The following is a 26,459-nucleotide window of genomic DNA, read 5'->3' as shown; positions in this document are numbered from 1 at the left end:
ACCAACCAAGAAAGAGCCATAAAAATGGGTGGACAAATAGGCAGGCAAAAAGAATGACAATTAACCAGACAGACAGACTTAGTCAGACAGCCAACAAATCAATAAGACAGACACGTGCACACACACACACATACACATGTGAGAAAACTGGCTGTTGAGCCGACTGGTGTGGTGTGGGCTGCTGGCAGGCAAGCAGGCTGATAGTGCATGGGGGCAAGGCGAGCATGTGCCACCGAGGTGGCATGCAGGCTCAGCAACGCACCTCGTGCAGCGTCTGGTGCACGAACACGAATCCGTTGACGATGGCCTCGCGGTGCGACGGCGGCTGCGGGAGGTTGTCGTACGCGGCCGGCATGCTGTCCGGCGGCACGTAGTTCGGCTTCTCTAGGTCCATCTTGCTCGTAAACTCCTTACCCACTTGGTACAGCGCCTCGTTTGACCAGTCGCCAAACCAGTTGAGCACGCACCTGTGGCAGGGAAAGCGTTCCTTTGTATGTTGAGAACTTCTTTAGTACCGTACATAAACAAGTGCTAATTGTAGGTGCGAGGAAAGGACAACAAATTAAACACAAAAGAAAGTTAAGAAATTCGTTTTCAAATGAGTTAGGGTGGAGGGTGATGGTGTCAGCACGAGTGGAGGGGGGGCAGGGCAGAGGTCACCGAAAGAGGGTTATAATTCAAAATGTAAAAAAGTATTTTGTAAAAGACCTCGATGCAACCTTTTTTAATAAATTGGCATTGCATCACAAGCAGGAATACTTCTAAAGAGAATGGCCCATCGGAGAGCAGGCCTTGCTGTCGTTTGAGACTTCAAAATACAATAACAATCAAATGAAGCACCTGAACAGCATGGTATTCTCAGTGCAATTATCCATGTTTACTTTGAGCTCGTAGTGACAGGTTGTGTCTTGACGTCAGAATAGTGGTGATTAACCAAGTGTTAATACTTTGAGAGAATTACTTTGGGCTAACGGCGATTAGCCGTGTCTTTACGTTGGCTTCGCAGCAATTCCCCACCCCTCCCAAGTTGTCGAGTCCGATTTGGCAAATATGCGCGCATTATAAATTATACTTATTATTGTTTACTCTGGACCAGCAAGCGGCTAAATCAATGCTCAATGGATGGGGGGGGGGGCGGCGACTGTCACCTGTTGAACAGCGCGGGCGAGGTAGCGGCGCGATCCTTCAGCCCCTCGGAGGACGGGTTCATGGTGAACACCACGTGCAGGTTGCGCATGACCTGGCTGGTGAACCAGCGGTACAGCTCCTCGTGCGAGTCCAGCATGAGGCCCTCCTTCTGAGATCCCTCCTTGCAGCCGGTCATGAGCGCCGCATACTCGTCTCCCTCAAACAGACCCGGCACCTACAGGGACAAGACAACGATGACGGCGGCGGCATTGTCGTCACGATCGTCGTCGGCATCACCATCTTCACCATCACTGTCATTATCGCACCAGTGCCAGCGTTATCATGGCCATCGTCGTCATTGTTATCCACGTCACAATCACCATCACTGTCAGGGTTATTTCTCATCATCGCCATCATTGTTATTATCACTTGTTATTGCTTTAATCTTGTCATTATAATGATCTCATCCACATTATCGTCGCCATCTCTGTTATCCTTAGAGCCGCTTCTATGTCGATAAAACGATATATCTAGAAAAAACAAGCCTGTTTGAATGAAGAATTGTGTTGGCACTAATATATCACGTCGCGGTCTGCTTTTCGCTTGCAGGTTTCAGATTTACTAAAATACACCCATCCTTGGACGGGCAAAAGGCTAGTAAGTAAATAAAACTCCTTCAATTAGTACAATCCTTTAAATTTACCAGAGCATTTTCACTGCGCTGAGATTTTTTTTCACGTTTCCGTACTGCATTCACAATCATCATCCATCCCCCGCCGCTCCACAATGCATTAAACGCGGGCCGCTAAAGTTAGAAAACGAGTCAGTGCGGTTCATCTTGAAGGCGCGTCAGCGGTCACCTCGCCGTTGGCGAGCAGGGTGTTCATGCGCTCGAGGAAGCTCGAGTCCAGCACGTTAGACTCGTCCATGATGAAGGCGATCTTCTCGTTCTTGCAGCCGGCGCGACGCAACACATTGCGCAGGTCCTCATCGAAGTCCTCGCCGGTATACTTGCGGTGAACCTGCGGGACGGGAGGATGCGGACGTCGGGGGAGCGGGCGGGGCACGGACGCAGCAGCGTTCAACTCGCATCAATTTAAGCAACAACCGCCGTTTAACCACTAAGTGGCGGTGACATCTTTCAAGCTCACCCACCTTCGCAAACATTTCCCCCATCTTGGCAGATTTTCCCCATGCTCACTACGCGCAACCCCTTCATACACCTTTACACGAAACTTAAAAACCACCTTCATTTGCCTTTACTGCTTTTACCTGCCAACATCCACCTTCATTCCTCTTTGCTCGCATTCTTTTGCATTCGCTCGCATTCAGCACAAACCCAACATCAGCAATGGAGTGCGGATTTGTGACAGGTAAAAAAAATCGGCACAACCATTTCCGGCTAAGGTTGAATTTCTTTTGTACGTCAGGGTGTGGGCCCCACCTTGATCTGGTAGACGCTCAGGCCGTTCATCCAGGCCACGAAGCGCGACAGCGTGGTCTTCCCAGCCCCGCTCACGCCGATGAGCAGCAGGTGGCCCTGCGGCTGGCGGAAGATCCTGCACAGCGGAACAAGCGGACCGGACGTGGGGGGTTTAAAGCGGAAGCCGCGCTTGCGAGAGATTCCTAGCAGCCGACATAAGAGGACTCAACAGCAACAAAGACGAGTCTTCAGGTCACTCGGGAAGACCCACGTTTTTGACCGTATTGCCTTTCACTGCTGAGTCATCATAAGCATTTGTAAAGAGGTCACCTGTCCCCCCCCTCCACCTGGGTGGGGCAGTGAGACCAGTCTACCCCCCTTCACCAAGCCCTGCCGCGTCAATCTCTTGCACAATTTTTGACCCCTCCTTGTTCTGTGATCGGTGCTATGTACCCGACTCATGTTGAGTTGCGGGAAAAAAAGGAGAGAAAAAAAGTCACCTGTCAATGCGGAGCACGTGCTCAAGAACCTCATTAAAGAGCACCAGCGGGACGTCCAGCTCCTCCTCGTAGAAGACTTTGAGGCGCGCCTTGACGTACTCGCGCAGTTCCTCTTGCTCCACAGGCACGTAGTCCTGCGCGACGGGGGCGATACGGCGAATCAGCACAACCCGGCACAACTCCACAGCAATTCACGCGGCACGATGGTGGTACACAGGCACCGCTGACAATGCACCCATCCATTTTAATATAACGTCCATGTGGTGACGCCACTGACGTACCAGTTCAAGTATTCTTTCTTTTAATTCACGAAGCTGTCAAGCTCATGTCGAGCAGTCCGAGACACACAGCATTGGTACGCGTATATACAACACGAGAGCTATTTGATTGTGCTTTGGTTTAATTCTTCCTTTAACCAACGTATTATGCGGAGCGGTGGTGGAGGGTTTGCACCTTGGATAGCCAGTTGCTGTAGAGAATGGGCCTCTCCAACGCCTGCTTGCGGTCGATGTTGGGGAAGTGCTTCAGCGCCACCATGTTGATGTTCTCGTCCGTCCAGCGCCTCTCCTCATCGTCCACGAGGCTGCCGGGTGATGGTAACACCTCATATGCAATGGCGGTCACCCATCCAAACACTAATTCAGTACAACCCTCATTAGCTTCAAAGATCCCACAAAGACATCTGGTGCATTCAGGGCAATCTGGTCATATGTTAACTGCTAAATGTGAGCGAATGAGTGAGCGGCCAAGCGAGTGATCGAGCGAGCAAGCGAGCGAGCGGTGCCTCCGTTACCGGTCCTGGAAGAGGCGCAGGCCCTCGTGGGCCCAGATGCGGACGAGGCCTTCCACGGGGAGGCTCTCAAGCGGCCGCAGGGCCTCGACGATGCCGCGCACCCAGCGCGTCATCTCGCGCGGAGAGTAGATGTAGTGCGGCTGCATGTCCTGTGTGAAGCGCTCCTGTGGGGTTCGCGTGGGTGGGCAGGAGAAGGAAGACGTGCGTGCGAAGTGAACATGGTGTGCAGATTTCCCAGCTCAAATGCCTTTAAGTTGGTTCCTGCTGTCTCTCTCTATATACCAGACGGTCCATAATAGCTGTGTTGAAGGATAGAAGGCAGCATTACTGTGGACGTGGGTTAGACATCCGGCAGTCTCTTTCCCATGAGGGGAGGGGGGGGCTTCATAATGGTTGTGTCAAAATTAATTAGTACCAGCAAGATCCTGACTATAATCCCATTTTCTTGATCACTCTCATTTTCTGTCTCTTTGGGGTTCGTAACAACGGTGTTGGAATCACCGAGCGAGGACTGCATAGGACTTGGGGTCAAGCGCAGTATCTGGTTGTCTACACTCAAGCTCCCATGCAGCAATCTAACGTCGATATATAAAAGTTCCATAAATAGCACATCACTACTCAATTCAGCGAAGGGCAGTGCTCATTTATAATGGTACTTTTCAAGCTGTGAGTGTAAATTTAATTCCTTTATGGCAGGAACCAGCCGTCTGGAACGCTCTTTCATTTCGATATTGGGAAACCACTGGAGCTATGCACTTTTAAATCTAGTTAGAAAATGCATTTCTTTAGAAATTATTTTTGTGTTTAGTTTGTCGTCCTTCCCCTGCACCCCCGATTCGTACGGTTGGCTACGTACGGTGCAAAGGAAGTTCAACAAACATACATTTCTACAAGCACTGCTAAAGTGTGGCAAACGCAGCCCCTGAAATAGCACACTCACCACACCCGTAAGTATGTATGTTGAACTTCTTCCGCACCGTACATAGCCAACCACACTTATCGGAGGCCCCTGGGACCGTTCTTCACCTGCGACATGGTGTAGAACTCGACCATGGCGGCAGTGAGGGGCTCGGCGAAGGCCCGCAGTGCCGGGATGAGGCGCAGCATGGCGCGGTTGAAAGTGCCGTAGATCTGCGTGAGCGACGCGGGACCCGGGTAGTCGACATACACCACCGGCACGTGGCGCAGGAGCCTGCCAACAGGAGTCGGGGTGACAGAGTGAAGTTAACGTGTGGATGGGGGGACGTGAAGTTTAGAGGGCGATGGTAATGGTGACAATGGGGTGATGGTCATATTGGTATTGGTGGTGTTGATGGTGCAGATGTTCGTGGTGGTCGTGGTGGTGATGTTCGTGGTAAGTCGTAGCAGCAATGGTAGAGATGCCAGGGTTGACGGTGGTGAAAGTGAGAGCGGAAATAGCAATGGCAGTAATGGTGATAATGGTAGCGTTGATAGCAGCAGCCATCGTTGTGCTAATAGTGGTAGTCATGACCATGGTGATGGTTGTGGTAATGGTGGCAGCGGTGACAAGAGTGGTAGGAGTGATGATGGCGGTGATGTTAGTGGTGTTCATGGGTGGTATACCTTGTGCCTCAAGGTGCACCTAGTCCGACACAAGCTCTGCCACCGTGGAAAACGGCAGTTGTTGTTGGTGAGCAAACAGGTGTAGCATTATATTGGCCTCATGAGGCAGTAAGCATGTTCCACTTTGGAGTTTTGACAAAAATAAAATTTTGCTTAAATTTTTCAATGGAATGCCCCCGAGGAAAACCCAAGCGTACAAAAGGGATGTTCGTTTCCTCACCTGTGCGACAGAGGCTTCCGGCCAGGGTCAGTGGGCGGGTTGCACGCGCCGACGAACTGGATCCTCTCGAGCTTCACCCATGTTTGGTCCACTGTGCGGTAGAAACCTCCATGCTCCACCATCTGCGGCGTGCACACAAGTAACGGGGCGAGGACTCATCGATTGAAATGGACCCTTTAAAGCTCAAGGCTGGATAAAACTGAGCATGCAAGATAACATTGTTTCAAAATGAACTGCCGTTTGGGATTGATCGCGTAAAACTCGCAGCCACTGCACCAATGAGCAACAAGGATTCTTGAGTCAAATGGTGACCCCCGATTCGTGACAAATCATCTAGTCACAGTGGAAGTAAATTGTTAAGTGCTTATGTATGAACTTCTTTCACACTGTACGTAGCCAACTGTGGCTATCGGAGGCGAGGGTCGAGGTATGGGAATTATAGGGAAGGTTGAATGAGCCGAGCAGAGTTGTTTTGAATTTGTTATGAGTCTACATTGAGTGGGGATTAGTCAGATACACAGTGATGTCTTTTTTCCTTTCATTAAACAAAAAAAGGCAAAAAGCTTAAGACAAATAGTGCACAATGGTTGCTGTGAAATTTTCATTTCCAGAAGCTCAGCTGATACTGGCAAGTCTTATCTGACATTAATACTTGGTCAGTATGGGGGGGGGGTGAAGAAAGTAGAAAGGGTTGAAAAAAATTAATATAGAGAAAAATAAACAATCGGGACACCCTGACGTACCTGGCGGATAAAGGTGAGCACGCGCTGCGTGCCGTACTTGTCCATGTCCGGCAGGTTGATTTCGTCGCAGAAGAGCACCAGCCACTTGCCAAGCTGCACGGGCGCCAGCACCATGCCGTTGGGTGTGCGCCGGTACTCGCAGTAGTGGTCGAATGTCTTGAGCAACAGCTCCGGGGTGGTGGCACTCGAGAAGTTGAGACCGACCACCTGCGGAAACGACGGGTAAGGGAGGGAGAGGAGGAGGGGGCGGGCAGTCACACGGGGTGCCATTTTCACAACCTCTGCCAGGTGTCTAAACGAAGCACCGACCCTCACCATGAGTACTGCTTTTTGGGAAATCACCAGTGGTTGTCAAATAAACAAACAGCAATGTGGTATTTTCACCACTTATTTGGGATCATCAGTGAAGAGGAATACCACCGAATACTTGGGTGAAACCAAAAGAAGCGTTTAACACCAATTATTTGGCAGAAACATGGCCGAACCTTTGCTATTTTCACTAAATTTGGAGGTACGTTTCCAGAAACAAGGGGAAACTGTCCTTATGGCCTTATTTTTATAGGGAAAAAAATGTACCTACTTTATTCCAGTTGTTATAAGCATCATGGTTTGGGACGAAGGTGTCCATTCAGAACTGCAGTAGACACGTGACTCGTAGCCACCACAGCCAGGTGGAGGGGTATACTAAATGGTGGGCTGGGTGTGGATATCCAGGCCACCGACCCAATCAGACCCAGCTCAAATATATGTATTATGTCACCAACCGTGGTAATCGGAGGTGCAGAGGAAGGGAAAGGACATATTAAACACAAAGCCGACGCGTTCAACAAAAAAGCAGTTCTAAAGAAATTAGTTTTCAATCCACGTATAAAAGTGCATAGTTCCAGCGGCTTCCTATAATCAGGCCTTGGTGGGACAAACAACGTTCACGCACCTCCATGTCGGGCAGTGCTCGCAGCGCGCTGAACAGAGTCATGGTCTTGCCGGAGCCAGGCGGGCCACACAGCACGAGCGGCTTGTGCTCTGCGAGCCACGTGTAGAGCAGCGCCTCGTGGCGCACGGTGTCCAGCGTGGGCACCACCACATCGGGAGCCGCCACCTTGTGGGTCTCCACCTCGATGTGCGGGACCTTCGCTTGCCAGGGTACCCACTCGCCTGAGATCGACACCTGGTAGCAAACGGGCGTAAACATTGCAATTTTTGGCCGATAAACATCGATTCCTACTGCTTGTGATACGTGCGACACCCTGTCCACGTAAGAAATCTTATATTTTGATTTCTCTACCTTCCAAGCGGGTGGTTAGTGCCCTGTGTTTTTTTTTTTTTATCCAGGAAGGGCTTAGATTCTCAACAATCGATTTTAAGAGGGTTTTGCTTGAGATGTTGGGCCAGTTAATAAAAAACAGCATGTGGAGGCAAGCTGTCACTCACACGAGGGGATAACAGGTTGCTCAGTAAGCAGGCTATAACATCCAATCATTTAATGTCTGGTGGAATATAGTAGGCTACACTATGGGCACACCTACACACTGCATAAAGCTTGTGTAAACCCCACAATGCTGTGCAGCCTAAATGTGTTTTCAAGTGAGCATATCCCAGTGGAGAGAACAAAACTACATGGTGTGAGATGCTCACTTTACCGAGTGATCAGGTGCGTGTGGGGTCAGGTGAGCCATATGCCCCCTCACCTCGTAGTCGATGATGGGTACGTTGGTAGTTGATGGCAGTGGGATGGAGGTCACCCGGCGAATGTAGTCGCCCAGCTCTGAGCGGATCTTGAGCTTTCCGTCACCAGAAAACGACCATAGGATGGAGTACACGAGGTAGCGCTGCACAGAAACAAACGCCACCACCACCACCACCCTGCCTTTAATGATTTGTTTCTCACTCGCACACCTTCAGGAAATTCTCTCCGAGTCTCGGGACTCTGCTGGGAGTGGTGGTCCACGCCTGTCATGCAGCACTTTGTAGGCAAGGGTTAAGGATCACGCAGAGATTTGTGACACTTCCAAAGCCACGGAGATTAGAGGCAACCAGAAGATGGCACTACACCAATAATGTTTGTGCACTCATTATGCAGACATTCTCCAGATATTCGAGTTTCTTCCTGTACCAAAAATATTTCTTCAAAATAAACTGTCAAAAACCCATATGCCAGGAGGCACAACTATAAACTCCGTTACTCCGGCCAGCAGCCTAATTACTGAACTGCCGAATCCTGGTCAATTTGCAGCTCGACTAATGTCAAGTCTCAAGGCCACAAAATGATGTGTGCGTAATCCACCAACCCTGCTACTAAGGCGCTGTTTTGTTTTACAAGCATAGTTCATCAAAGCCTTGGTTCGCATAGAAGCGAGGACGGGACATGAGCAGGCAGGTGGCAGTGGGACGAGTGGACTGGAGCTGGATGGGGCAGAGGCAGGAGAGGTTACCAACCTGAATGTACTTCTCGAGCTGCTCGAAGGGCATGGGGAAGTCTGGGTGGTTGGCGTTGTAGAGCGCCACGTTGCGGCACGCCTGGTGCAGTAGCGAAAAGAGCGAGCCCAGGCAGCGCAGGCGCGTGAAGTCCATGATGTGCTCGAGCCGCGACGCGTGCTCCAGCGACTTGATCACCAGGCCGCCCGACGCGAAGAATGGCTGCAGCACCGACGCCACGTCGCGCTGGATCTGTGTGGGGGTGCGGGAGAAGATCCCGGAGGGCAGGAGGAAAATGTTGAGGAGAATGTTGAGGAGAAGAGAGAGATAGCAGGCGCAGAAGATCATAAGGGCACGGCGTTAGTGGTGGCGGAGTCAGTCGCGCGGTGTGATTTTTTGCTGATTGAAGATGAGCTTTGGTGGCAGTCTTCCTACTATGGCTGTGTCCACAACTACTGTCTGTTCAAGACAATGGATGGATTACAATAATAATACAATAATAGAACTCTGACCAAACCACCCACAATGTGCCAGATCTCATCAATCTACGCAAGCTAAGCAAGGCTGAGCCAGGACAGGGTGACGACCACCACGCATAAAACAGATGTTGTAGGCTGCTGCGGGAGCTATCCGGTGAGCAGCAGAGAGCAGTGCAGCAGTTGTAGTGTATTACGATAAACTAAACACAAAAGCAGTTCTAAATAAATGAGTTTCTGTATGTATGTTGAACTGACCATGGAGCAAGGAAGCACTGGAGGCCATTAAGAGTTGGGGGGAAGGGGGGGGGACGTTTACCTGCAGCATGGGCGACAGTGCCTCGGTCTCCTCCTCCTCGACCACCTTGGGTCGCCGCTGGGTGTCCTCGTCACCCTCGTCGAGCGGCACGTTGCGCAGGCGTGTCAGGAACTGGTTGAACACCATGTCGGCGCTGAGCACGTCCTCGCTGAACCACACCATGCCGCAGCGCGACACCGTGGCCAGCGTGGCGTACTTGAGGTCTTGCACTTCGAACATTACCCGCACCTGCGCGTGCGTACACACGACGAAACGCGCCAAGGAGCAGGCATGCGCGTGCCGTGGAAGAGAACGGTCGATTCAAAATAAACACGGGCACGGAGCGTTTCACCAGCAGACCAGATTGAAATGCATTATTTTCTCCTGTATACGTCATTAAAAATCGATTCTTAGACTCGTGATACACGTATTGAAATTGGGCTCATAAGATCGATTCTTAACAACCACCTTGGGCCCTAGTAAGCACAGAAAATGTATGCACATTCTATGAAAACGTTAGCCTTGGGCTAATGTGGCAAATGAGAAAGAACAAATAATGCAGAGAAATGTTTAAATTGAGTTCTTAATGAAACAGGCATCATCGGACGTCAGTAAATCGTGGAAGGGGTGAATTACTGCAGGCATATTTACCAGTTTGCATTCGAGGTCAGATGAGGACAAGCTTTAGTCTGGGATGGGTTAGAGTTAAGATAAACAGTGCCATGCTCGTCACCTACAGCAGGGCAGCTGTAGGTGTAATGCTAAAGTAAAGGCAGTGAGACTGCACCGATGCTCAAGGGCCGAAGGGGCCCAAGTGCTGGACTACAAATAATGTTGAAATGAAACAGGGGGCTGCCACGATTTAATTCCCTGCACTCGGGGTCCATGTTAACCAGGCGTCACCACTGGGTAAAGAGGGCGCTGGCAGGGGGAGGGGGGGGTGGAGAGTGCCACTCACGTTGGGCGGAAGGCTGAGACGCTCTCCGTTGGGCAACGTGAGCAACTTGTTGTCATCCAGCACGGAGTTGAGATTCTCCACCCACTCGGGGTCCACATCGCCGTCGAACACAATCCATTGCCGCTTGTGCAGCTCCCCGCGCACGTTGTCGATGATCCTGGGGGGGGGGGGGGGGAAGACAGAAAATACGGTTGAATAAGTTCCCAAAAAATCTGGCTCAGTAAGCAAAGTAGCAACGTGCTCTCAATTGTGTGTTGCGATATCAAATCCTAGTCACACGGATAAATCTCATCATCATCATCATCACTGTCAATATCGCCATTATTAACTCTATCACTATATCCATTATCAATATTATTTTCATCACTTTCACAATAATCATTAGGTATGAATTTCACTCCCTAGTAAGCACAACACAACGACTTCTGAATGACGACTCTTGATCTCATTCATTTCCTAACTTGCTCACTCAATATTAGTATGATTAGTGCTATGCTTGTTTACCCAGGAAAGCCTCACCGAGTCTGAAGACTCTTTTCTTAAGACGGTCCAGTCCTGCTAACTCACTCCCTCTCACTTGCTCCCTCATTCACTTACCAACTGGTTCAATTACTAACTTGATCAATAACTCGCTCATTAACTCTCCAACTCCTACGTTCATTCACTTTCTTGTATGTATGTTGAACTTCTTTCGCACCGTACGTAGCCAACTGTGTGAATCGGAGGTGCGGGGGAAAGAAAAACTAGACACAAAAAGTAGTTCTAAAGAAATTTGTTTTCAAATTATATAAAGAAGTGCATAGCTCCAAGTGACTTCCTAATTCGGAAGGAAGGGCATTCCAGACGGCCGCATAAGTGCATCTGAAAGCGCTCTCACTCTTTCGCTCGCTTGCTCACTGACACGTTCAACCGTGCCGCACTCACTTGCGCAGGATGTGCGTGAAGAGGCCGTCGGTCCACTCGCGTGTGTTGGGGTCCAGCGTGCCGTACAGGTGGTCCTTGCTCAGCGCCTTGGGGTCGATGATGTGGGACACACCCTCCATTCCCTCGAGCCGTTCCAGGGCCTTGAGCAGGACGCGCCACGCCATGGACTTGCCGCTGCCCGACGGGCCGACCATCATGAGGCCGTGGTTGATCTGTGTGATCTGGTACAGCTGCAGAACCTGCACCACGCAAAACGATCAGCATGTCAATAATCGTGTGACCCAATGCGGTCCTTTGGCAGCTCACAGACTGGGTCTTGGTTGTGTACAAAACTCAGCGATTGTTTAGCTGTCAGGCAAGCATTTATCAACACATTGTCTTTCATTTGGGAAGTGGGCTTGGTGGATCATACAAACCATCACTGTGTGTGATATTATCACATACAGGGTGAGCGAGTAGAAGGCCAACATTTCTGTGGAGGCTTGAGTTATCTCTAAAGCAGGAACTCAGAGTGTTATGGCTTCTTGCACAAGCATAAACATTTCATTAAGAGATGGCCAAATATGCCAAGCAGAACTCATGAAGCAGTCTAGATTCTAATGCAGTCACGGGACAGTGGCAGCATTACCAACAATGCTTGATACTCAAGCATTGGTGCCTGTTACACACACATCCTGGGCACGTACCTAACAAGATTACAGCCGTTTGCTCTTTTATTCTTTCTAGATTTGAAGCTTTCGTGACTGCAAGGATTCATATTCTTAGGTTTTTTTGGTAAAGTCACGTAGGTAAAAAAATAAAATTAATAAAAGTAAAATAAAAAGAACATATTTTTTAATATATTTTTTATTTAACTTTAATTTTTTACCTACGTGACTTTACCGAAAAAACCTAAGAATATATTTGCCCTTTTACTTCGGATCTGTCGTTACAAACCTTCGCAAACATGAGCGACGCGGACGGCATGCCCTGGTCGACTAAATCGCCTCCAACCAAGGATCAAATCCAACCCGGCAGCGGTGTGCGCGCTCACCTTCTCCACCCACATGCTGCCAACCTCCTCTCCGTCGCCGTACGTCAGGTGCATCTCCAGGCAGACCTTGCGCAGCTCCTGGCGCAGGGCGTCCATTTCGCCGCGGTGGTACGGAATGCCGGGGAACACGTCCGACAGCAGCGAGAAGAGCAAAGGTATGTCCTCCGCCACCAGCTTGGGCACCATCGTCTCGCACACGCTCTGGATCAGGATCTGCACACAAGTGAGCACGGTACGAGAAAAGTTATAGTACCAACACCGGCCTGTCCTGCAGATGGGGTCGTTGGTTTTTGTTTAAACTAGGACTGGTAATGAAATCGCGGAGCACGAGGGACCTGAAGGCTACCTGGGTTATCCCTCCACCACCCAGTCACTGTTAACATTAGACACATAACCGCACTTTGTCTCCCAGGTGGCAGCACCTTCTGGTTAATAAGAACTATTACTTGAGTCCACAAAAGCTACTCTATTAAGTTCTGCAAGCAACTGTGGGACAATTAAGAGTTTCTGTACGTGAAACTTTATTTACCTTTAGACGAATGGTACAAATGGGGACTGCACAAACAAGATAAAAATGGTTATCGATCGTTGGAATTATATCGTGAAGAACAATTTTGAAAGTTAGTAAGATTTCAGGGTTTAGGGACCGCATCGTAAACGCAATCAAACGGGCGCAGGCACGTCACCTCTTGCTCGGGCAGGTTCTCGGCGATCTGGCCCTCATCCACCTCCTCGCCGCGTTCCACCTTGTCGCGCTTGATGCGCTGGATGCGATCACGCTTCACGTTGCCGGCGCTGACGAGGACGCTCTTGAGGGCACGTAGCCCAAAGTCGTAGTGGCTCTGGGAAGAGAGCTGCTCGTCACAAAGCCTGGGCGGAAGGGGACAGCGAAAGGAGGAAATCGGAGACCGTCAATGCTGCTTCCGCCGCACGTTTTGGACCGTGCAGGTAGCCAAGGCACGTTCCGACTTCCGCGGGTCGGCCAGGAGATGGCAGGACAGCAATGAGTTTCCCTGACGTTACATCGTGAACGTCGTATCTAATTACTACATTTGGCTGTCGAAATTATTCTTCGACTTACCGGTGAGCAATAATAAACAATAATAATTGGTTTGTTAAACGCTTATACAGTGATAATTACATTTTTGTTTGGATATACCGGAGTGGTGGGGGGGGAATCTTACGACACAGTCTTGGCCAGATTATTACGTGGCCTAACCCTAAAATCCGATAGGAATCAAATTTATCTCCATACGCATGTGTGTACAATTAAATAAGTGGCATGAGCGTATCTAGCAGAGTACATTAGAATATCTCACCAAGTCACCCGTGTGACCTGGCTGTGGATAGAGTGAGACCACCGGAGCTTCCGTTCAAGAATCATGCATGCCTTATGCCGGCCGGTGGGGGAGGAGGGTCCTCGAGAAGGTGAGAATGGGGGGAACGACGCTCACTTGAAGAAGGGCACGATCTTGTTGGAGAGCACCTCGGCTGTGCGGAAGCCCTGCGAGTAGAGCATGACCTGCGCAATGAGCTGCCGGTCGGGCTTGGTCATGGCCAGGCTGCGGAAGAGCTTCTTCAGGTTGTCGGGCAGGTTGGAGCGGCCGGCGTAGCCCGGGTTCATGGTGATGAAGATGGCCATCTCGGCGCTCACCTTCACCTGCTTGCTGAGCAGCTCGCACGTGACCGGCGGCGATTCTGCAAGGCGCGCGCGAGACAGGGCACACATGCGCGCACACACAAAGGACGTTGCGTTTGCGGCCCTGGTTGCGAATGTCACTGCTGTTGAGGCGAGTGTGATTGCTGTTTGGGTAATTAGAATTAAGAGCTGAAATGATTGGCTGATTGAGTAGATTTTTTGACTAACATATATAAATAGACTAATTTTTACGTACAGGATTACTCAGGTCCCCTTAAAAAATTGTGGCTGTCCAGACAAGCCATGGCCAGCGTGACACAGTTGCTGAGGTAATCAAGCCCAGTCAATTACCTCCTGACCAGCAGCACGTCTTAGGTGACACGTTTTTTACAACTATTTTCTGATTAGCCAGCCGATTAACTAAATTGATAATTGGAAGAATGCTTGATTACTTAAATAATCAGACAGCCCAACGCTAACTAGAATTCCTTTTATTCGCCGACAAAAGGGTTAGTGAGGTTAAAAAAGATCATTTACAGGAAGATCCTGCATTGAAATTTTGACAATTTCCATGCATGAGTTTGGTATAGAAGAAATGGCAGAACCCAGAGAAAGCCCACCAAATAATGAGGGGATAAAGCTCACAGTACCTAACCGATAAGATACAAGAACTCATTGCTGTCCTGCCATCTCTTGGCCGACCCGCCGTGATTATGGTGATGGTGTTTCCGTTCACAGTTGTGGTTATCGTGGTTATCATGGGGGCATGTTGGTCACACACCGCGTGTGCGGTTGGGGTTGGCGTGCTCCCGCAGCGCTTCCTGGATGCACTGCACCTGCTGCGACACAGCCGACAGCATGCGCTCCTCCAGGCGGTTAAACTCGTCGAAGCAGCCCCACGCACCGACCTGGCACAGCCCCACGAAGATGCGGCCCATAGCCTACACAAACACGCACGCAGACAAAGGTTATACAGGTAGGATCCTCCTGGTTACACCAGCCCACAGGGGATTATTGTGTCCGTCGGAGGGGCTGGGTGGGGGGTTGGGAGGGGAGGGGCTGGTCACCCCGTAGTGCCCTTATAAAACGCAATGTTTAACCTACTCACGCTGGCTTGTGCCCGCCTTCACAGTCAGGCATATTTGCGGAATACACCACGTCGCCGTTGACCCTGGCCATTGACCGAACAACCCAACGTTCCTACCAGCTCCCTCCGCAGGAATGTGTTCTTATAGACTGTCGGGGCAAATGATGTTAAACGAGCACCTATTAAGGCCAGAATGGCACAACAAGTATTACCAGTACCACGCCCAGCCACCTTTGTCTTCCAGTGTCGATGTTTATGCAACACCAGATTGCTCATTTACAGTTGAGCCAACCTAAGGGAGGCCTAAAACAGGTTCAGATACCGTGGACAAGAATCACATCAATGTCACCAGGATCACAGCGCAGTCCACAAACTACTAAGCCACCTCTCCCAATACGCTCACACACAATCAGCATGAAAGCTACATGCATTCAGGCACACGTGGCCACAACAGTGCCACAATACAAATCGCTTGTTACAAATAAAACGTGCTGTTAACCTGGAAGTCGAAGGTCTCGTCGCAGTTGAAGACGAGCACAAAGCGCCCGAGCTGGTTGCCCAAGGCCTTCACGGACTCCGTTTTGCCTGTCCCGGCAGGCCCTGTGGAGATGCACGGCACGGGATTACAAGCAGGAGGACGACGTGTCATAAACACAAGCCGGTGTTCGTAAATGTCTGAACTGGATAAGAAAAGAGTTTATAAAAATTTTTTACTCCATTTGTTAGGTATGTGGTAGTTTTTTCGGATGGAAAAGTGGAGCTATAATTGACTGGTTTTACGTGGGTATGTGCGATTTTCCCAAGCGGAGCATATACCTGCACAATTATTTCACTGAATAACAAAAAAAATGTATCTTGCCTAAAACCCCAATTCTAGATTGTAAGGCAAAAATCATCTTATCTTAACCTCTTATTTATTTATAGTCGCTAAAAGTTTAAATATAAAAAAATAGCTATACCGATTCTATATTGTTCATATTCAACCTTCAAAAGAAAAATATGGAGGTCTGGACACCACAGCATGGCCCTGTAGTACAACACCTTGATAAGCAAGTGGCGGGCTAGATAGCACGGCGAGCGGGCCAGATAGCACTGTCGACTGGCCCGCGCAGTGAAATGGAGACCGTAGAGGGAACACAGAGCTGGATCATTTGGCTGGCCAGAAAACGCAATGGGGCCAGAGAGCACAGTGGGGCAGGAAAGCATGGCTACCCAGATACCATTTGCTGACCAGAAATAACGTTGGGACAGATAGTGCAGTGGGATCGGACATAAGAGTGGGCCTGAGAGCGCAGTCGATTGGATAGTACGGTGAGCCAGACCGCAGCGGTCGATTGGATAGCCCAGTGGTCCTGATTACATAATCCATTGGATAGCGCAGTGCACTCGATAGCAGTGACTCACCAAAGGGCGATCCCCCGAGCCGAGCCTCCAGAGCTTGCGTCATGGTGAGGTAGCAGCGGTCAGTTAGCGGCGTCTGCACCAGCTTGTCCTGTACACCCAGGTACTCGAAGCCGTAGTTGAACTTGGCATTGGCCATGTGGATTGACAGCTGCCGCAGCACCTCCGACTGTCAAGCGCAAACGCGACAGGGAAGGGAGCGTGTCAAATGTTGGACACATGGCCTTCTCCTTACCTTCTTCTGCAGGGCAATTTAGTTCACCAGAAATGGGCCCACGCTTATCGGATCTCGGAAGCTAAGCAGGATCGAGTCCGGACGGTGCTTGCGTGGGTGGGCGACAACCTTGCATAAAACAGGTGCTGCAGGCTGCTGCGGGGTTTACGCTTTCAGCATGGGGTGATGCAGAGAAATGTATCGTTGGACTGTACCTGTGCCTAAAATTCTATAATCCCCACAACGCGGTGAATTGTCAACCAGCGTGGTGAAGCATCGTAAAATAACTACCAAGACCCGCATGACATGATGAGGCCCTCACCCCACAGTCAATCTGTACACACACAGATCTATCAGACCACTACCTCGCACTTAGACATGTTGTTGAGGTAGAATGGTGAGGGGGGGGGGGGAAGAGGAAGAACCTCACCTGCTTAGGGTCAAAGTAGAATCGCATCTGGCTGAGCCACTCGAAGGACTTGGGGTGGTTGACTTTGCTGCGCAGCAGCATGCGCGTCACGTCGCGCTGGTGCACAAGTTCCGTGATCTGTGACGGCCGAGCCGGTGAGTGGGAACACAAGAAACAAGAAAGAAGAGGTAAGAAATTGTGTTTTTGTTTTTTTGTTAGTGACAAAGTTTATTCAACTGGGCAATTTGTCCCAACCAATACCTGGCTCACTCTAAAACACCAAAATATCTTTAAAAATACTAAACTTACATTAATCCAGGAAGGCCTCAATGAGTCTCCACGTTCTGAAATCAAATGCATCGCTCCGGATGTCCGCTGCAAAGTATGATCGAGTTTTGATTATAGTGTGCCGATCTTTAAAGGTGCATTGAAAATGTTTGATACTCCTGCTGTTATGGAGTGGACTCATGCTGCCAGCTATGGCTGCAAAGTTTGGTCGTACATGTTATGTATATCGTTTATTGTTCAATTTGAATCACAGTTCCTATGATCACTGTTACATAGTTTTTATAGCTTTATTTTGGTGATTTCGAAAACGTATGGTTAAGCCATGTTTGTTGAAGTACAGAGTTAGCCTGATAACTTTAATCTAAATTGTCTTATGGTTGTTATTGTTTCACTTGCATCCCACTGGAATTTTTGCACACAGCGTTGACATACGGTGTTTTTTCTGGAAGATTTTGCTGTTTTGAAGGAATCTTTAAAACAGTTGTGTGATATCTACTTCCACAGTCCATTCTCTAACATGGGGCGAGAGAAACACTGGTGTGCCAGATTTGTGAATGGATACTTACATTTGTGACATGATGCCGATAGCAACATCGGAATAAAATTGGGAAAACATAAGACTATTTTAAAAAGGTCAAGATCACTGATTTATTTGTTGAGAGAAAATAGCATTTCTCCAGTTTTCTGGCTGTACATGTTTGTCTGTTGAACTTCTTTCACACCACTTAAGTGAGCTGACAATTGCAAAACCTTCACCAGGTTTCCAATATGATGAAAAAAATACACAAACATTTTCAAAGTCGTGGCGAATCGTTGTGGCACCACTTCCATCAAGAAACGTTCTGCTGGTAAGGGGGGGGGGGGGGCGTCGTACCAGATGTTCGAGCTTCCTGCGTCTGAGCGGGGGCTGCTCCATGAGCACCGAGTCAGCGAGGACGGTGAGCGTGGCCTCTACGTTGGTCAGCACGGCCGAGAGGGGGCCCTGGTCGTCGGGCCGCCCCCCGGCAGCTACCGTGTTCAGCGCATTCTCCACGCTCTCGGACCACGCGATCTGCGCAGACAGAACCACGAGCTGGGCCTGCACAACACCAATGAAAGACAAAAAATGTTGTCAACATTTTATTATTATTGTTACATCTTTCATCGCACAACATAAGAAATGCTTTGGTAGTTAGATATGATACAGCAAAGGCCTGCAAGGCATCATGGGGAGAGCACTGCCTGCAATAGTTATTTTTGTAAAAAATGTAAATGAAACCTGTTTAAATCACCCTGCACAACAGTTAACAACTGCAGGTGGCACTTGAGTGGCACTGCTGTGTGGAACACTGCTGATGTGGAGAAAAATAATACTCAGTCGCCCTAACCATACCCCCACCTCCAATCCTATTGTGCATTTATAACCCATACGTGGTTATGACACACCCATTACCGCACCACATTGGCCGCCAAAATCAATTCTGGTTTGTGGCAGTAGTACTTTTCAGAGCAACAGCATTTTTGGTCCTAAAAATGAAATCGATTTGTGTACCCAGCGGGTGAGAAAACCGGTGTGTGGACACATCGTAGCCATTAACGTGAGGAGTTAAACAGGGTTAAAAAGATTAGGGTTAAGGCAATATAATAACTACAGCACTATTTTTGTCCCCCCCTCCCCGAGCCAAAACGTATCGCTCTACAGCCCTGTCGTCCCATCACCTGGTACATGTCGATCCAGGAGAGGTAGGCGGCTGGGTTGATAGGCCTCTCCTTGCTGAGCGTGCACAGCTCTGTGGCGGCCTCGGCCAGCAGACGAGCCAGCGTCACCCTCATCTCTTTCTCCAGGAGAGTGAGCCACTCGTTAATCTTTGGGTGCTTCACGATCGACACGGGCGTCTTGAAGATGACCTGCGGAGAACGCCATGGGGGTGGGAGGGTGAGAAATGGACAACGTTTGTGGCCACTCAGCATTAACCCTAGCCATTCAGTGCTACCAAAAAATTATCAAACGTTACAAAAATCTTGGCATGTCCGTACCCCGAGTACACTTCTAAAAAAAATCTCCCCACAATAAAATCGGTTTTTTTGGTGTGTCAGCACCCAGTCCGATTACTCCCAAATAATTTCTTCGCATTCTCAAATATTGACTATATTTGAGAATATGACTATATTTGAGAATAATATGACAGATGACACTGATAACCAATCACCTTGCTTATTATTTAAAAAAAAATGTTTACGAAACCCTTTCTATAACTGAAATGTTTTAAATACGTAACATTTTAAACCCCGTTGTGGGGCAGAGTACTGCGAAAGGGTGACACGGTGCACCCCCTCTCCCACCCCTCACCTCTTCGCCCTCCCGGGAGGCAATACCCAGGATCTGGCCGTCGTTTTCGTCCAGCAGGATGGCGGCGATGCCGGCGAACATCTTCTTGAAGTGCTTCTGCAACTTCGCCACGTTCTTGCTGTTGCCAATGATCTCCAGAAGGTCCTCGTCACCAACAAAGTAGAACCTGGCAATAAGGAAAATAAACATTTGAAAGAAATGAAAATCGATCCAAAATTGGACATCTCGTGGCAATTTTGGACTAAAAGACATGGAAACTTGAATATGCAAACAGGACGAAGACAAACTGACGGGTAAAGAGATAAGTAGGCAGGCAGGGCAGAGAGGCAGGTAGATATTTGGAAGAGAGAAGCAAGCACGCATGTAGGTAAAAGGAAAAAGAGAAGGCGAGACAGAAATTCAGGAATATCAGGAGGTAGGTATAAATTCACAGAGAGGCAGGTTGTGGCAAGCAGACCAGCAGAAAGAGACAGGCAGAGCAAAAAGTTTTCCTCCATTTAAAACCAGTACAAATCTGTGCAAATCTGAGCATTGCTATACTCAGTAGAGTATGATACTGCTTCACCAATACCCCCGATATGGATGAACCCCAATTATTTTCCAATTTTGGACCCCTGATCTTAAGAGAACAGAAAATGGAACATGCCTTGGGAAGGACGCCCTCTCCCGCTCCAGGTATTCGCCCAGGGCCTTCTGGATCTTTCCCAGGAGGTCCGCGAGCCTCTCAAGAGAGCGCTGCACACCCTGGATGTTCAGCACATCCATGACGAGTGGCGACTTGGATACCTTTTTCATGAGCGCCAGGAACTCCGTGCTGATGCTGTGGCAACACGACAACGTACAAGTAAAAAAAAACTACTACGCGCATCTTACACAAGTCTCCAATGTGATGTGACATGACGTGAAGGCGGCAGCTCACATGAGTCGCGCACGAGGGGCCCTACGAGGTAACGCGACGCGCCTACCTCTGGAAGCGGCCGGTCTCAACGGGCAGCAAGTTCTTGATATCGGCGCTGCCCGTGAAGATGCCCTCGAGGTAGACCCAGCGACGCTGGACGTCAATCCACACGTCGAAGAGCGCCAGGATGCGGTTGAGTTTGTCCTCCCAGCTCAGGGCGTCCTCCTCAAACACCTGTCCCATAGCGGCAGCGAAAAGGAAGTAATCAGGGAGTGGCTGAAGTGGTCATAGGGGTGGGGGCAAGGCCGAGTGAAAGGTGTCGCACATGATGCATTAAACTATGATCAATCGGTAATTTTAAAAAGGTTTTTAAAATGTTTCAGTTTGGCATGTAAATGAGAATGCACATTTGTCTCTAGGTCAATTATTTCAAGTGAACATCACAATAGATGAGTGGCCTTTATTTATGAACAGGTAAGAGTCTTTTGAGCCAAGGAGTCGAAAGTGTTTTTTGTTGCAATTTATATAAGATGATTTTATGAAGTCAGAGCAAAGGCTACGGTATTCTATTAGCAGCGTATTCAAAGGTACGAGTTGATCACATTCACATAAATGAATAATCAAATTCAGGTAAATCAATACTAATGTAGAATATTGTAACCAATGAGGGGGCAAGCGGAGGGAGGTGCGAGCTGGTTGAGAGTTATGCGGGGCCAAGGATGACGTCACATCACGGGTTACGCAAGGGGCTTTTGGAAAGCACTTTCGGGAAAGTGGGCAGGGCTGAGCTGGGGGGAGGAGCCACCCAAAGGGTCGTCGTTGGGGGCCTGGGTAAGGAACGGCTGGAGTAGGGGTCTCTCTCCTCGTCGCGGGGCGGTGTTGGCTGATCCCCTGCCCCGGGCAGACGAGAGCCAAGGGGAAGGATCCAAATAGTTATTCAGTGTCCGTGTGAAGGACGGAGATAGAGTGCACCTGCACTGGTGTGAGTGTAGGATGCCGAGTGAGAGTGCGTGTTAATAAACGGCAACAGCCGTTATAGTATTGTTTGTTTCCGCGTGGTTGTACTACACTACACTAGCATGATCATGAGACCAACGAACAACAGTACACACGGATCACCTCCAACCATGGGACCCCTCTTCCTAAAGGATGGAGAAACTCGGAAATTACAAATGAAAGTGAAAACAAAACCCAGAAGTTAAAATGAAATAACGACGCCAGGGGCGCACCTTGTAGTAGGGGGAGAGCTTCATGGCGCCGACACTGTTGAGGTTTTCCTTCACGCGGTTGAAGAGGTCGTCCCAGCCGCGGATGATCCGGCACTTGTTCTGGTAGTTCACCATGTCCAACTCGTACGAGTTCCACAGCTCCTTAATCTGCGGTGCCAGGGACGGGTGCATGCACACAGCCAAATTAATAAAGGATCCAATCTCATGGGCCGATAAATGGACAAACCAAATCCGCAGCTATTAACAGACACACAACAATGGAAGCATTTGCTAATACAAATTAATTAATCAACACATGGATGCAGTGCAATGAACATGCTCACGTGGTAGACAAATCAAATGACCAGATTAATTCCTGGGACTTAACAGACACCTAACAAATGTGAGGTATGGATGGCGTAGCGATCAAACCGACGAAAACTCCAGTGAATTGGGGCAGAACTGGTGCCAGCACTGGAGGAGCAAAACAGATGCAGGGGAGGCGATGAGCTTGGGGGAGGGGTCAACACACACACACCTGCTTGAGGAACTCCTCTAGCGCCATCTCTCCCTGCGCCACCAGCAGCACGTCCTTGACGATGGCCTCATTCTTCTGAAGGTCGGCCTCCCAGATGTGGCCAAGCGTGAGCTCCGACAGCACCCAGCTGACTCGCAGGCGCTTCATCAGCTGCTTCCAGTGGCGGTCCTTGAGAGCTTCCGACTTGAGCTCCACCACCATCACGTTGACCTGAGCGCGCACCCCCCACCCGCACCGCGTGGCGTGAAAATCCGCATGCGCTCACCAGCCCCAGCTTTCGTTTGCTCAGCAGGTCTCCCCATCGGCTCTTGAGCGAGAGTGCTCATTTGCGCACGAGTGAAGGTCGAGGTCAGGTGACCACCGGCAACTCGCATTAGGGCTTCATCCCTTTGCTAGCCACGGCACCAGCATACAACAGCCCACGTAGGAAGCCTAAGCTTAAAGTTGTATATGTTTAAGTTTACAAGGCAGCAGTAATACGGACGGTGGTGGTTAAGTACATTTAACCCATGTCTAAACATTCACTACACCAGCCCACACTGACCAGCGTGGCAAAGCATGGTTGTGTAACCCCCACAAACGAAATATCGTGGGAAGGCTCCCATCCAGCAGTGAAATGAAGAAGGGCTGTACATGTACATGTGTCAAAACCACCATCAACGCGGCCCCAAAATGTTTACACAAAGCAGAGGGCTGTATCTCGGCAGTGCGAGTGAGCGGGAGGGTGAGGGAGCGACTGAGCGGGCGAGCGACTGACCTTGAGGTAGCCCTTGAGGAGCTTCTGGACATGCTCGTAGGAAGCGTACTGGCGCAGGCGAGCTGGGAAGTTCTTCAGCTGGTTCACCAAAGCGTCTAGCGCCTGTCGCAGCTGTAGACAAACACAGCCACCACCCCAGCCATCATCACCACATCATGACGAGAGGAGGGGGAAAAATTCCTAAAACACGACCTTCTGCAAGGGCCCTTTCTTCTCCTGGAGCCACGGGTAGTAAAGAGTTCGCAACTTACCACTCGTCCTCACCGAGGTAGGCACTGGGACGTTATTTATTCATCAATTATGATTCAATTACACCTTAATGTCGATTTCTAAAACAGGTATTTTGAACTCGTAAATATATTTGGCAAATTATACAAGTGTAAAGTGTATAGATTTATACCACTATAAAGATTACGTGTACCACACAACGACAAATAGGGAAATTATTAATAAATTGGGTATTGACCAAGATGTGTGAGAATTCATAAAATTCTGCAGGGAGCAAATAATTACATCCATAGGCGTTACTATTAGCACCACTTACTGCACAAGTAGCCAATTATTTTACTCACCCATACAACCTATATTTCTGACAACAACATTAATTAAAATTTCTCGAGTGATCACCTTGCGTGGCTGTACAGAGATCCAGGGCTGCTCTTTCATTTGATCCATTTGCTCCCACACCTTGGACAGCTCGGACCAGACACCCTTAAGATCCTGCAGCTCCTCCAGCGCCACCTGTACACCCGGCGCGCGACATCCAGCAAATCCAAACATTCTTCACAGTGGTCCACTTGCACTAGTGATATGGGTGACGGTAAGGCAGTGGTGGCGGCGGTAGTGGAGGTGGTGACATTGGCAGCAGGGGAGCAGTGGTGGTGACGGGAAATAAAAAGTGTGGTAGTAGCAGTGGAAGTCGTGGTGGCAATGGTGGCAGTCGAGGAGGTAGTCGTAGTCAGCGGTAGTGGCGTTAGCGAGCGATAGCGAGTGGCAACAGTGGCGGCAACGGCTTTTGGAGGCGGTGGCGAGGGCGGCGGCAACGGACCTGCATGCGCTCCTCACTGCCGCTCAACACGCCCGTGTCGGGCAGCTCCAGCGCCTCCTTGGCACGCGCGCACTTGTCGCGGTCGTCCTTGAGTCGCCCGAACTTGCCCTCGTAGATGGACAGCGTCTGCAGGGCTTCTTCGGGGCGCAGACTCCCCTAAGGGGGTTAAGGACCATGGGTGGGAAGGAGGGATAATTAAAAAAACTTTTCATTTGGCCAAAAGAATAAAAATCAAGTCGTGCCACATGCACTATCGTAATCATCATTATTGCCATAAATAGTATAGAAATCACAAGTATCATCATCACCATCATCACACATGATTAGCATAATCACAACAACCATCGTTACATCGACATCACCATTGTGGTTGTTGTTGTTTTCATATTCACCACCACCATCATCAGTTGACATCATAATTGCCACCATCACTGTCTTACAGCAGAAGTGAGCATTCTTTAATTAAGTCATACTACCAAACCACAAAGCAGCCAATAACATGAGCAGGTCAGCAAGTTAATTCTGGAAAATCAGCGAAGTGCGCCGCCAATAGCGGAAAAACAGCGCGTTATATCGTGGGAGGGGGGGGGGCGGGAGAGACTCACGCCGACGGGCTTCCCGCGCTCCCACTCGCTGAGCAGCTCCCCCGTGCGCGACTCCACGGCACGGTCCTCCTGCACGATCTTCATCTGTAGGTTGGCCACCTGCTGCTGAATGGCTGTGTCCTTGCGCTTCATGATGTCACTGAAGGCACCCCACTCGCCCTCGATGTTGTCGATGTAGAGCCACGACGGCGGGAACTGAAAGCGCTGCTTCTCCAGCAGGCGCTGGCCACCGCTGTACATCTGCGTGTGTCCGTGCGTGCGTGTCAAAGGGCGATTCGGACAGGACGGAGTAAAGTGAAGAACGTGTGGAGTGGACAGAACCTCCAACTGTACCAAGGGGAAAGGGTCACATGCCGTTGACGAAACCACCGTTGCTATCGCTTCCATTTCTTCTGTAAGATTAAGCAGGTATTAGACCCAACATTAAACCTCCAAGGTTTGCTCTTAGAGTTTCCTCACAGCCATCATCTGGCTCTTGGTCTTTGCCCTGTCGCACAACTCGGACATCCTTTTGACGACAGCTCATGCAATTTCATATTTTTTTAATTCCAATGTCTTGTATTTGTATTCCCAGCAAAATTTGCTCGTATGAAACCACACTTTTACGTCGACACAGGTCAGATTTTCTCGGGCGCGCACAATGAAACAAGAGGCATCATCAGAATCCCGTACCTCAACTTGCTTCTCGAAGCTCTTGATCTTGCGCTTGAGGGACTGAACGAACGTGATGAAGGTGACGGCGTCCGAGGTGCTCGCCGTGTCCACCGAGTGCTGCTCCAGCTCCTGCCTCGACTGCGTGAGAACAAACAAGACAGGTGTCGTTACCGTCAGCACCGAAGCGGCCCAGGCTCATTATAACCAGAGCAATGGTGGCAGTGATTTTTCAAGTGACTTTCAAAGTTTCAGCCACTTTGCAACTTAAAAATAAATAACACTTACATAGCAGACAGGCAACTAAGCTGCGTGTCTGCACCCGTCCAATGCAAACTTGAAGCTTCATTAAATGAGGAAATGTGCCACTTTGAAATGCGCAACTGTGCACTCTAGTGCCGCCACGATACTTTGACTGCAACATCACGAATGATGTCAATAGCATGCTATAATAGTGCTCTTCAGAGTTACACTTAATTATATTTAATATCAAAACTTCAAACTCGTGACGGACAGCCTACGACACATAGCAAAGGTATTCATTCATCTACAAGATAAAAGTTAATCAGTTTATTGCTGGTGTCTTCCTTGATCGTGGAGAACAAACCACGAGGGGTCACACGGTGGATATGGGAGCCAAAATACCATCAAGCATCAGAAGCTCACCTTGGAGATCTGAGCGTGGAAGTCTTGCATGTTCTGGCCGAGCTTTTGGCCAAACTTGCTGAGCACCTCCTTGTGCCACGAGTCGTACTTCAGGTTCACCTTCGCCTGAACCTGCGAACCGCGTGCACAGAAAACAGGGTGAGCATCGCCGCCTTTTAAAACAACAAAACTAGGCCCGCCGTGTGGCTCAAAGAACTGATAGTGTCAGATTAGTGAGTTGGCACCG

At 49.5% G+C, this 26,459-nt stretch overlaps 1 protein-coding gene across 2 annotated transcripts in view; it reads right to left on the bottom strand.

The window, feature by feature from the left end:
- LOC144943962 (cytoplasmic dynein 1 heavy chain 1-like) overlaps window positions 1-26,459 on the bottom strand; it is a 63,361-nt gene that overhangs the window by 22,297 nt on the left and 14,605 nt on the right. For both annotated transcript variants that reach the window (XM_078871877.1, XM_078871879.1), the window contains exons 15-50: window positions 26,234-26,344; window positions 25,589-25,708; window positions 24,917-25,156; window positions 24,312-24,467; window positions 23,891-24,004; window positions 23,264-23,374; window positions 22,507-22,716; window positions 21,990-22,136; window positions 20,828-20,994; window positions 20,509-20,682; window positions 19,863-20,028; window positions 19,232-19,420; window positions 18,408-18,611; window positions 17,267-17,383; window positions 16,626-16,791; window positions 15,721-15,821; window positions 14,916-15,075; window positions 13,950-14,193; window positions 13,182-13,365; window positions 12,496-12,708; window positions 11,463-11,701; window positions 10,539-10,695; window positions 9,602-9,829; window positions 8,828-9,058; window positions 8,080-8,220; window positions 7,326-7,559; window positions 6,392-6,598; window positions 5,649-5,770; window positions 4,871-5,036; window positions 3,845-4,008; window positions 3,505-3,634; window positions 3,052-3,185; window positions 2,573-2,687; window positions 1,989-2,150; window positions 1,149-1,363; window positions 263-467 (exon numbers count right to left, since the gene is read on the bottom strand). In XM_078871877.1, coding sequence (XP_078728003.1) covers window positions 263-467; window positions 1,149-1,363; window positions 1,989-2,150; window positions 2,573-2,687; window positions 3,052-3,185; window positions 3,505-3,634; window positions 3,845-4,008; window positions 4,871-5,036; window positions 5,649-5,770; window positions 6,392-6,598; window positions 7,326-7,559; window positions 8,080-8,220; window positions 8,828-9,058; window positions 9,602-9,829; window positions 10,539-10,695; window positions 11,463-11,701; window positions 12,496-12,708; window positions 13,182-13,365; window positions 13,950-14,193; window positions 14,916-15,075; window positions 15,721-15,821; window positions 16,626-16,791; window positions 17,267-17,383; window positions 18,408-18,611; window positions 19,232-19,420; window positions 19,863-20,028; window positions 20,509-20,682; window positions 20,828-20,994; window positions 21,990-22,136; window positions 22,507-22,716; window positions 23,264-23,374; window positions 23,891-24,004; window positions 24,312-24,467; window positions 24,917-25,156; window positions 25,589-25,708; window positions 26,234-26,344 — 6,144 coding nt within the window. The remainder of the gene's footprint in view (window positions 1-262; window positions 468-1,148; window positions 1,364-1,988; window positions 2,151-2,572; window positions 2,688-3,051; window positions 3,186-3,504; window positions 3,635-3,844; window positions 4,009-4,870; window positions 5,037-5,648; window positions 5,771-6,391; window positions 6,599-7,325; window positions 7,560-8,079; window positions 8,221-8,827; window positions 9,059-9,601; window positions 9,830-10,538; window positions 10,696-11,462; window positions 11,702-12,495; window positions 12,709-13,181; window positions 13,366-13,949; window positions 14,194-14,915; window positions 15,076-15,720; window positions 15,822-16,625; window positions 16,792-17,266; window positions 17,384-18,407; window positions 18,612-19,231; window positions 19,421-19,862; window positions 20,029-20,508; window positions 20,683-20,827; window positions 20,995-21,989; window positions 22,137-22,506; window positions 22,717-23,263; window positions 23,375-23,890; window positions 24,005-24,311; window positions 24,468-24,916; window positions 25,157-25,588; window positions 25,709-26,233; window positions 26,345-26,459) is intronic.

This window comes from Lampetra fluviatilis, chromosome 33 (genome assembly GCF_964198595.1).
Source record: "Lampetra fluviatilis chromosome 33, kcLamFluv1.1, whole genome shotgun sequence".
Lineage (NCBI taxonomy): Eukaryota > Metazoa > Chordata > Hyperoartia > Petromyzontiformes > Petromyzontidae > Lampetra > Lampetra fluviatilis.
The sequence above is the reverse complement of the archived record's forward strand: the minus strand, read 5'-3'. Positions and strand labels throughout refer to the sequence as shown.